Consider the following 12156-nt stretch of genomic DNA (forward strand, 5'->3'; position numbering starts at 1 on the left):
AGTATCAGCGAGTGTGGTGCAAATATAAATGTCATTCACAATGTAATTCATGTTAGGGATGTAAATTATAACCCTGCTCTTGAACGAAGCCCCAAACAAACGTAACGGTCGCAAAGCATTGTGGGATCGGGTGCCGGTGAAAGCTTCTCGAAAGAACTGCGAAGATGATGGTGAGTGAGTTAGCATTGAAGCCCCGAAATCAAATCATAATCCGTGTCCATCCTTTAATTTATCAGCCGTCATTAACGTCGGAGGTGTTCTAATTAGATGTGACTGACAATTAGATGTGCTGCAAAGCTACTATTATATTGAAATTACTTAAATTAAGATGTTATTGTTAGCCCCGAAGGTGTTAGCATCCTGCAATCAATGGGCGTATGTGATGCGAATGGCGATGTCCGTTAGCTTGTTGCAAATAAACGGATTTATAAATATAACCGAACACAGTTTGTCTCACGTTTTGCAAGTTTTTCACATTGTGGAAAGGTTAGTTTTATTATTTTTGCTTTTTTTTTGTTCTTTTTAAACTTTGCATCTAATTCTTTGATTTAAGATGCTCTACGTAGGAGTTCCCCCTTTTGTCCGATTGCCTTTGTAAGGCATATTTAAGTTGCAAGTTTGACCAAATCAAATTATCAAAGGAACCAGCTGGTGTTTACATAGCTGTAAATGTTATGGACAGACAGGAAATCAGCTGCATCACATGAGTTAAACTCAACACCCTTCTTTCCCAGTTTTACTTTTATGTTGTCAGTTATCTGATACTCGATTTTTCTGGCTTTTTTTCCTGCAGCCCACACCGGTTATCCTGCTGAAAGAGGGGACAGACTCATCCCAGGGCATTCCCCAGCTCATCAGTAACATCAATGCCTGCCAGGTGAGTGGAAGACTTCACCTGTTCTGTCCTATCCTTCATTATTTACGAAATGTAGCCTCTTATTGTTGTTTGTTTATAACAACGGTCCAGGTAGACATGGTTTGGTGGTCTTGAGTAAAAGTATTAATGCATTTACATACACACAAAAAATGACAAGAGCTATTAGTGGTTTTTGTTAGTAGCAATTATACCGACTGTGGCTAAAACAACTGAATCTCTGTATTGTTAAAGCTACTAAAGTGTTATAACATTTCAAACATCTGCTAGATTTCAAAGTAGTTTTCACTTCTTTTTTTCCCGTTTATTTAAGTGATGAAAACATGTAGGAATCCTTTAAATTTGCCGGTCAGCAGTGTGCAGCAACCTAAAACCTTACCCCCAAAAATGTCTTTTTCTCATTAAACTAACTTTAAATTTTGGCAGATGAAGAGTTTTTACCACTTTAAAGACATAAAACCTTGACGTAACATGATGCTGAAAGCTCCATAAATTGTTTCAATTTGGCATATATTAAGTGATACATTCAGACAGTGTGTGGTTAATTCCGCTCTAAACATTGTTTCTGAAACATTGAATCAATAACTGATGTTGTTTCACCAACATTTTTAAATCTACAATAATTTAGTTAAATCAAACAAGTTATCTGATAAAATATCCTGTCTACTGTCTGTGTAATGACATTAATATAATTTATTTGTGAAAGGTGTAATCAAGCTTAGGCCTTTTAAGAAAATAGAAATCGCTGTCAGAAAAACAAGGAAATGTGTTAAAGTGGGATTTTCAACTACTTCCATTCACTATTTGTGTTTGGAACTAAGTTTTAGGTGTCAAAAGAAACTATTAAAGTAATGTGAGATTTAAAGTGACTTCCATCTTAATCATAGTGGTGATGTTTCATCCTGCAGGTGATTTCTGAGGCTGTCAGGACCACCCTCGGGCCCCGGGGGATGGACAAGCTGATGGTGGATGGAAGAGGTGAGAACAGATGAAATTAGTTATTTTGGCTCAGTCTCTTGTGGTTTTATTATAGTTTTTTAAAATGTGTTTGTTCTTCCAGGTAAAGCCACGATCTCCAACGACGGCGCCACCATACTGAAACTTCTGGATGTGGTTCATCCTGCAGCCAAGACGCTGGTGGACATCGCCCGCTCCCAGGATGCCGAGGTGAGTTCCAGGTCGGCAGATTTCACATTTAAAGTTGGATGAAGTTTAATTTTTCTGTTTCCGCCGAATCCTCCTCCAGGTTGGAGACGGTACCACATCCGTCACCCTTCTCGCCGCCGAGTTCCTGAAGCAGCTGAAGCCGTATGTGGAGGAGGGTCTCCATCCTCAGACCATCATCAGAGCGTTCCGCACTGCCACCAACCTCGCTGTTAGCAAGATAAAGGAGATCGCTGTCTCTGTGAAGAAAGACGACAAACAGTGAGTCTTTAAACAGGGTGTCTGCGGATCCCCTCTTCTATTCATAGATTGAAAATTACCCCTCAAAAAAAGTCTTAAATTAATTGAAAAAAAAATTTCTTAAATTTTGTTGTAGCAGAACTATTTAATCTAATTTATTTTATGTAGTTTTTTTTTCATGGGATTTTACTGTTTTGTAAAAATTTGAATAGGTATGCACTTCTTTCTGTGATACGAGGCAGTTGAGGCTATAGCTCCTAGCTGCTAATATACCATTGCTAGCTAGCTTTATTATGTCCTCACATCCTTAAAAGTCTTAAATTCATGTATCTAAAATTAAAGCCTTAAAATGGCTTAAATTAATTCAAAAACCTACAAGTTGGCTTTAAAAAAGTCCTAAATTTGTCTTAATGTTTTTTATTTACTCTTGTATAGTGCATATACTTTATTTTTCTTGAGACTTTTCCGTCAGGCAAAAGTTTGAGTCACCTGCAGACATATTCATTGTGTTCTATGATTCAAGGTTTTTGAGGCTACTGCTAACTAGCTGCTAATATACTGTTGCTAGCAAGATGACTTTTCTGTGTCTATCATGGATATTAAGCGTTTATCTTCGACGCTGGTTCACGTCTGTACGATGTTACATTCATTCAAAAACGTCGGCACTGCTCTTTTGCATATTTCTGTTGTGATACAGATCTTAAATGTCATTCATAATGGTATTTAAAAATGTCTGACACCTGCAGAAACCGTATTAATGGCTCTTAAACTAAGTAAATCCCCTTCTCCTGTTTGGTTTAGTTGTAAATGTTTTCTAAACTTTCTCAGGGAGCAGAGGCAGCTGCTGGAGAAATGTGCCGCCACAGCGCTGAACTCCAAGCTGATCGCCGGTGAGAAGGGCTTCTTCTCCAAGATGGTGGTGGACGCCGTTATGTCTCTGGATGAGCTGCTGTCTCTCAAGATGATCGGCATCAAGAAGGTGCAGGGAGGCGCCCTGGAGGTTGGTGCTCGCCGTTCAGTTTCAGATGTCTGGTTCCTTATCGCTGCTTCAATTCCATTGAGGTGTTTTCAAGTTTTGGAAATTGCTTAATATTGAAACTACATTTTTTCATAATAAAGTGTGATCTAATGTCTGATTAAAAGGATACATTTTGGTATAGTTGAAACCAGATGTTTTCATACACCAAAAAACATTTTTTTTCGTAATGTCTGAAGTTAAATCAGACTAAACTTCTCTTCTTTCAGCTTAGTTACAATTACCAAAATTATTTATATTTGCTAAATGCCACAAAACATAGAATAACGGGGGTTTTTTAAGATACTTTTGTAGCCTTCTTTGTTTATTGTGTTTAAGCATTTAATTTGATCAGGAAGGTAATTTACCTTAACACAGTTTGTTAGAAGTCTTTCAATATAATGAATATTTATTATTCCTCATGACTCATTATTGATATGTGTAATTGAAATAAAGGTCATCTTATATTTTGTACGTTAAACATTATTGAAATTAGGGGATTTGTTGTTAAATAATGTTTTGTTCTCAGACCAGTCAGGTTTAGATGCAGTGTGAGAGAAACTTTTCAAAATATTATATTTTAATTCAGTTTGTCCCTGCTGCAGAATGTAGATACTACCACAAGACATTAACAATTACAATAATAAATGATGTAGTTCAATCAAAAAAATACTTTACTGATTCCAAAGGAAATTAAATGTTGTATATTAAATTAATTTAAATTTCCTCAGAGTCATGGTGATGGTTGTGGGCAGGAAAGGTGTCCTGTAGAAGTCTGTATCACAGCGAATTTGACAAAGCCTCTGACTGAAGACACTCTGTTTTGTAAGACAGTGTCATGAAGACGATGGTCCATAATTTGATTCTTGATTTTATGTAAAATCTTTCTTTGCATCATCATCTCCAGAGGTTCACAGTCATCATAATTATCATAATTGTGAATTAAAGTTGACTTTTTTTTGTATTGCTTTTATTTCCAGTGTATGGTGCTGGAAAAGTCTAAAAACTTACCTTGAAAATTTTTGAAAGGTGCTTGAATCTTACTATGGGATAAATGTGCGAACCCTGGATGTTGTTAGTTGTGAAATTAAATTCTGTACGAAATTCTCTGTTCAGGATTCCCAGTTGGTGTCTGGTGTTGCGTTCAAGAAGACGTTCTCCTACGCCGGCTTCGAGATGCAGCCCAAACGCTACGACAACCCAAAGATCGCGCTGCTCAACGTGGAGCTGGAGCTGAAGGCCGAGAAGGACAACGCCGAAGTCCGTGTGAAATCAGTGGAGGTCGGCCTTCGTCTCAGCATTAAACTCCTTAAATCAGTATTTCTTTTTGGTCTTTCGCATGACGTCTGCAACGTTCCCCCACAGGACTACCAGGCCATCGTGGACGCAGAGTGGAACATCCTGTACGACAAGCTGGAGAAGATCTACCAATCAGGAGCCAAGGTGGTTCTGTCCAAGTTGCCCATCGGGGACGTGGCCACGCAGTACTTCGCCGACAGAGACCTGTTCTGTGCCGGCAGGGTGCAAGAGGAGGACCTGAAGAGGACCATGATGGTGAGACTGGGCAGATTGAACCAGCTGGTCTGAACCAAAGGATCTCTAACTGGTTTGTGTTGCAGGCCTGTGGAGGATCCATCCAGACGTCGGTCAGCGCGCTGACGGACGATGTTCTGGGGCAGTGCGAGCTGTTTGAGGAGGTGCAGGTGGGAGGAGACAGGTGAGAGAGATTTCCTGCTGGTGGTTTTTTCATTGATTTGAAGGACTTGGTTCTAGAAATGTTCAGTCTGGTGATTGTTTTGAGTCTGTAAGGAAGTGGCGACCTGGGTAACATTTCTTCTTTTTATCCGCAGGTACAACATCTTTAAGGGCTGCCCAAAGGCGAAGACGTGCACCATCATCCTGAGAGGCGGAGCGGAGCAGTTCACAGAGGAGACGGAGCGATCGCTGCACGACGCCATCATGATCGTCCGCAGAGCCATCAAGGTTCGGTTCTCTATTTTGAGCTCGTCTATGACTGGTGGTGGTTCACTTTAGAGACCAGGTTGTTTACATGCTGCAAAGATCATGTCTGGTACTTCCAGGCCTGTTGCAATTAATCAATTGATAACATGATAAATTAAAATAAGCTCAATAATTTCCATTTGCATCATTTATCGTTTTTCTCTTTCTACCAAAAAGAGGATGACTAAAGTCTAAAGTCTTGTGCTTTGGTCTCAACTAAATCTCTTCTTGAAGAGAAATTTTGTTTACAGACTAAATAATTCATTTTATTTGTCTCCAGTGCTGACCAATGTCTGAAAAGTGTGTTGTGCTTTTATGTTCAGACCTCTTTATTCCTGAGATGTTTAGCAAAGGATAATTGGGAATAATAAGTTACTGTAGATGTGTAAAGTTGGTGAAGAGCTGCAGCAATATCCTCATGATCTGACTGTATCCAGATGTAGATGAACATGTCGCGTGTCGTCTCTTTCCAGAATGACTCCATCGTCGCAGGCGGAGGAGCCATAGAGATGGAGCTATCCAAGTACCTCCGGGATTACTCCAGAACCATTCCCGGGAAGCAGCAGCTGCTGATCGGAGCGTACGCCAAGGCCCTGGAGATCATCCCCCGACAGCTGTGCGACAACGCCGGCTTCGACGCCACCAACATCCTCAACAAGCTGCGAGCAAAGCATGCGCAGGTAGGAAACGAAGCTTTAAGATTGAATTCACACCAGCCCTGTTTAGTTCGCTCTAATCAAACTCTAGTTTGTTTCTCTAGAAAGTCCAGTTCATTTGTGGAGGTGTGAATGCGTAATTGATCTCTGTGGACCGAAAAAACTAACTGGTCCATTTAAAAGTCTTGAACTCGGATCAGTTTGAGGTTTTTAACTGTGGCTCAGTTTGAATGCATATGTGAAATACCAAGTGGACTGGAGACCGCTCCTAATGCAGGAAATGACTAAAGCGCAGGGCATTGTGGGTAAATACAATCAAAACAAACCCGCTAATCTAGCGCTAGAGGGAGAGACGGGCCGTAGCAAAGACAAAAGAGAAATCCCACAACCACTAAAATCTGATGCAATTTGTTTACATTTCATGAAGAGCGAACGTTAGCCAGTGTCTTCTTCAGAGATTTCTGTCATTTCCTTCAGTAGTTCTTGGTGCAGCGCCACCACTGGTGAGGAGGGGAACAGGTTTTTCAATTAGTTAGCTTTTTTTGACAGAGCAGTGTGAAAGTGAACTGCACCAACTGAAAATGTAGCAAATGTCGCAATTTTGATCCCCAATTAAACCAAGTTTACAAGACTATCAGTTATTAAAATTACGACAAAGAAAAATACTACGAGAATGGAGTCAAACAAGAATAAAGTTTAAATGATACGAGAAGAAAGTCATCGTATTGCAACTTTATTCTCATAATATTATGACTTCATTGTCATACAAGTTTATTCTTTCTCATTTAAACTTTGTTGTCGTGTGACTTCTCGTAATTGTATCTCTAATCTGTGTCTCTATTCTTGTAATATTATAACTTTATTCTCATACAACTTCTTGTAATATGAATTTGTTGTCATTTTATGACTTTATTTTTGTTGTTTGTTTTTTTTTTTTTACTTTTCTTAGTATAGCTCCAACACTGTTGTAGAAACAAACTATCAAAATATGCATTTCTGCTCTTGGTTACGGTTTTTCCTAGAGCTGCATTAATTTTTCTGTCACTGCAGGGCGGCCTCTGGTTTGGCGTGGACATCACCAGCGAGGACATCACCGACAACTTCATCGCCTGCGTCTGGGAGCCGTCCATCGTGAAGATCAACGCCCTGACAGCGGCGTCGGAGGCGGCCTGCCTCATCCTGTCGGTCGACGAGACGATCAAGAACCCCCGCAGCAGCATGGACGGACCTCCAGGTGGCGCCGGCAGGGGCAGAGGCCGCGGCAGACCCCACGCTCACTAACTAAACCCATCCACAGAAAAAATAATCCAGATGCAGGAGGAAGAATTTCTGGAGGCTGCTTTAGTTTCTGGGGGAGATTTTCAATGTTTTCAACCCAGATTCTTTGGACATTCTGCTAAAAAAAAAAAAAATCTCTCGTCTTGTAGTTTCTGACCAGCAAACTAAAGCATTTCATATTCTCTTCCTGTAGCCAGTACAAGCAGAATGACAGCAGCTTTTTATGTTTTGATTTTTTTCCTGAAACGGGCTGGTCTTTTCTCTGTGACCTGATGGAGTCTGTAACCTTTAGCCTTGTTTTGTTAATAAGGAAAGCTGTTATTTGAAGTGGGAGGCGAAAAAAGCACTGAATGGATGTTGAGCAGTTCTGAAACCATCTATGTGAAGCTATTTATTGGACCATTGTTATCAATAAATTCACGGCTGAAATCAAACACTTATTCCTGGTGTTTATGCTCAAAGTGGTTTTAAAAACACTACAGAATTATTTTAGTGGTGTTAGTATTTTAAATAATGAGCAGCTTTGGTATAAAATTTTATTTCTTCCCCTTATTTAATGTAGTCCACTGAGGTGGTTCTGGTCACAATGCTCTTCCTTTAGACCCCAAACTTCCTCTTGGAACCACATAGGGGTCAAATGAAAAATCTGGAGAATGTGGCAATTTCTTTTATATGCTTCATCAGAATACTTAATTACTAAAATAATTGTTACTTTTTTCCCTATAAATTTCTTTTACTTTTATGATATTTTGATTCTTTTGCAAGTGGGAAAAATAATTATTCCAATAGCTCATTGGCACAAACCTTGCTTTTAAGTGCTTTCCATATCTTTTTCAAAGGGTTGAGATCAATTTACTCTGATAACCAGAACCAGACATGCTCTCTCTCATTCTGGATGTGTAAAGACAGACATCTGGGGTTTTATCTTTATTCTTTTTCCTCTTACATCGCCACAGCAACTCAACGTTTATCTGAGTTCACGTTGCTGGTTGTTTCTCCTCCAGATCCTGTAAAACATTTTGAGTTGCCTTGCTGCTGAAAATGTGCTGTAGAAATAAATCTGCCTTGCCTTAGGTCAGGGGTCAGGCTCAGGGTAAAGGTCAGAGTTTCAGAAGTACAAATGAATGGAAGCCAATACAAAGTAAAGAAACATAATTTATACTGGACAGAACCAATAAATTATGGTTCAGAACCAACATGGACTGAACTTTTTAAATATATTTATTTCAGTCAAACAAATGATACATCATAAGTATCATTAATCATAAAATTAATAAATGTGATCAATAAGGCATGACACTGATATGTCTAAATGTGCAGCCTTTCACAAATTACCTCTATTTAAAAAAATAAATAATAAAAAATTGTCCTAACCATTCAGTCGTGTAATCATTCAAAATACAGTATATTGTGACAATGTTTTTAATCTCATCTATCTCATTATATACTATGAGATAGTTTCTCATTATAATAACATAATGAGATAATTTTACAATGAAAATCTCAATATAGTATATTGAGATATACTGTCCAAGGACAGTATAATGAGATAGTATCTCATTATAATACTGATATATTGAGTATGGTATATTGAGATAGTATCTCATTATAATGCTATTATAATGAGATACTATCTCAATATACTAAGATAGTATCTCATTATAATACAATCTCAGTATTATATCTGAGATAACATTATATAACATATGATTATATCTCATATGTCATATGTTATTATAACATATAACAACATGCTAATGTTATTATAATGGTCCTTTATGAGATACTATCTCATTATAATGAGATACTATCATTATGAGATAGTATCTCATTATAATACTGATATATATAGATAGTATCTCATTATAATGTTATTATAATGAGATACTATCTCAATATACTGAGATAGTATCTCATTATAATACGATCTCAGTATTATACTTGTATAATACTGATCGATACTATATTGATTACTCAATATACTATCTCATTATACTGAGATAGTATATTGAGATAGTATCTCAGTATAATGAGATACTATCTCAATATAGTATCTCAATAACCCCAATAACCTCATTATTATACAAGATAATTATAACCTCATTATAATTATCTTGTTATAATGAGGTTATTATAAATCCCATTGGGGGATAATTATAGTAATATAACTACTAAACATGAACAACTATAAAAAGACCTAACTACTAACATGAACAACTATAAAAAGAGCTAACTACTAACTAAGTTTAAAATTACCTAAGTTTAAATTAACCTAACTACTACCTACGTTTAAAATGACCTAACTAAGTTTAAATTAACCTAACTACTACCTACTTTTAAAATTACCTAACTATACAAATTTTTTCTCAGTTTTTGGGTTTTCAAAGAGGCTGTAATTCATTTAAATCCAAATATAAAGCCTGTGCTTTATACAGAAAACCTTTTTCGGAGGTTTTCTGTTGCTTCTTTAAAAGCCTCTCTAATCAAGTTCAGCGTATTCCACCGAGGCTGAAGATGGTTTCCAATTGTCGAGAGGATATTTTACTCAAATATTGGTTTCTCTGATTCCAGGAGCAGCAGGATGTTTTTTGCCTTGTTGCATTCTCTCATCAGGTCTTTGAAAATGGCCTTGCCCTGTCGTTCGATCCTTTCTGGACTCATCCTTAGGACTCTGGGTTCAGTTTCAATCCAGAGTTTTTCAAACAGACGATCGACTATGGCTTTAAATTTTTCTGTAGGGTAACATAACTGTCCCGATTTCTCGATAATCCTCTGGATGAGATCGATGACCAGGCTTATCATGGCCCTTTTTCTGAGCTGTATCTCCTCAGTCGTTGCTTTGGTGATTTCAGTGGGTTCGGCCTCTTCTTCTTCATGTTCGTATTTTTGCTCCAGTGTAATATCAGTAGAACCTTCTGCAGATTTTTCATTTGGAGACATTTCTGGTATGCTCATTGGAGCAACCTTTGAAGAATGTTTCCGAGAAAAATTGATGAAAAACTTCTTGATCTTCCCTGGTTTACCTTTTAGCTTCAATTTAGGCTCAGCAGTTTTGTTCTGCATCTCTTTTTCAGCACCTGCAAGCTCTTTAGGCTGAACTGGGTTGTCGACGGCTACTTTCTTGTATTCCTCATTGGATGCACACAATCTAACCATGAGGTCCTCTATGATCAAGTTGGTTTCCTCAACCATATACCTGATCATTATGGATTTACAAGGTGCCTGGTCGACATGATTTCCTGGAGGATCATCAGAGTCCAAGCTGTGATAAATTCTATCCAACAGATATTTCACAATGAGCCAGTTTAAATTCTAGGTGTGCTCGGTACGGTAATCTCCGTCGACGTCCATGATTCCAGCTAAGGTTTCGGGTACTCTGTTTCCCACTGCCGCCTCCAAGGACTCAATAGTGAATGTTTGCTTGTGGAGATTTTCCAGAACGTTGGATGAAAATAGTTCCAATATGTCTCCATAAATCTCCACCAGAGTGCAGGTGGTGCTGGGTGCCCAGCTGCCAGTCCTAACCACTCCTCTGGGGTCATGTCTCGTTCAACCCGCTGCTTTTTCATTTCTAACGGCTTATAGTTTGTCTTCATCGATGCAGCTACATCTTCATTTTCCTCTGATTGTGACCAAAATAGGAAGAAATTATTTTATTTGTCCTTTGCAAGTGAACTATGAATTGCTATTTATTGATTTTCATGAAACATATATGAAAATCAAAAATAATATATAATATATATATATATATATATAATATATATATAATATATATATAATATAATATATATATTATTATATTATATTATATATATATTAGGAAAATCCCGTTCTGGTGTCTGTATTGTTCACCATGTTCGTCTCATTTAGCGAAACTTTGCTTTTCTTACTGACAGCTGATGATTTTACCGTGAATAAAACCGCTTTATTGTTGCTAGTTAGCAATATCGATGTTTCGGGCATTTTCTCTCACCTGCATTTAATCATTACGGCTCATTAAGACAGTGAGAGATGCGAGTTAGAATAACTTATTTTATCACGCTGTGATAAACAGTTAACTGACTGACGACATGCTAGCTAATGCTAAACTTGTTCGTTAAACAGTGACCACATTAATACAAACCTGTGAGTGTTGGTCCATCCTGATCCTCTCAACGATCAATTTTAGGAAAAAACTAATAAAATTCAAATGTTACTAACAGAGTGATGCGTATTGGTTCTCTGTGCACAAACAGAAACAGAAACCCAAAGTCCATGTTGGGTTCAGTTGTGCTCCAACAGCCACTTAGTGTGTGTTTCATCTCTTCCCTTCAGAAGTGATTTTCCTTTGGGATTCCTGCAGCTCAGTGATTGAGAACCGGCCGGTCTACCCATCGGAGGAACTGTTCTGAGGTTCCGGTCGGGTTCAGGGCTGCCTCATCCTTCTGGACCTCTCAGGTTTTCTGGCTCAGCTCAGGAGATCTGCTTTGTCCGTTAGTTTTGTGTTTCTCTGTCGCTCTCTCTCTTGAAAAGACATGAAAGATGTTCAAATGCACCATGACAAGACATATTTTCTGTACTTGCTGTCTGACCTAAAGTTGGAGTTAAAATTATTTTACTCTTTTCAAATTCAGACATTCAGATACTCCAAGATTACTTGGCCTTTAAAGTATTTGCAAATGAACTCATGGTTTTGTAAGCTTCTCACAGTATTAGGGGCTAAAATGATTAATCGCAATGATTGTGACGAATTGATTGAAATTTAATGTAGTAACTAATTAATCTTTAACTGGAGTATATGCTCAAAGAAATGCCATTATCTGAAAATGAATGGGTTTTCCAGCGTAGTGTCTAAAGAAGAATCATTTTTGTCATGGGTAGGCTAATCCAGGCTACATATCCCAAACATACAGAAAACAAAGAGTGAAAGAGTTTCTGTACCGAGGAAT

General features: G+C 38.0%; 1 protein-coding gene across 1 annotated transcript; it reads left to right on the forward strand.

Annotated features, from left to right (window-relative positions):
• The first annotated feature begins 36 nt into the window (after positions 1-36).
• cct7 (chaperonin containing TCP1, subunit 7 (eta)) lies at positions 37-7662 on the forward strand. Its single transcript, XM_028038912.1, has 12 exons — positions 37-170; positions 794-877; positions 1783-1852; positions 1935-2041; positions 2121-2299; positions 3107-3278; positions 4410-4574; positions 4659-4847; positions 4913-5010; positions 5144-5276; positions 5768-5974; positions 7001-7662. The coding sequence occupies exons 1-12, from the start codon at positions 165-167 to the stop codon at positions 7229-7231; spliced, it is 1641 nt and encodes a 546-aa protein (XP_027894713.1). The 5' UTR covers positions 37-164; the 3' UTR covers positions 7232-7662.
• The last annotated feature ends 4494 nt before the right edge of the window (positions 7663-12156 follow it).

Source organism: Xiphophorus couchianus, chromosome 14 (assembly GCF_001444195.1).
Source record: "Xiphophorus couchianus chromosome 14, X_couchianus-1.0, whole genome shotgun sequence".
Lineage (NCBI taxonomy): Eukaryota > Metazoa > Chordata > Actinopteri > Cyprinodontiformes > Poeciliidae > Xiphophorus > Xiphophorus couchianus.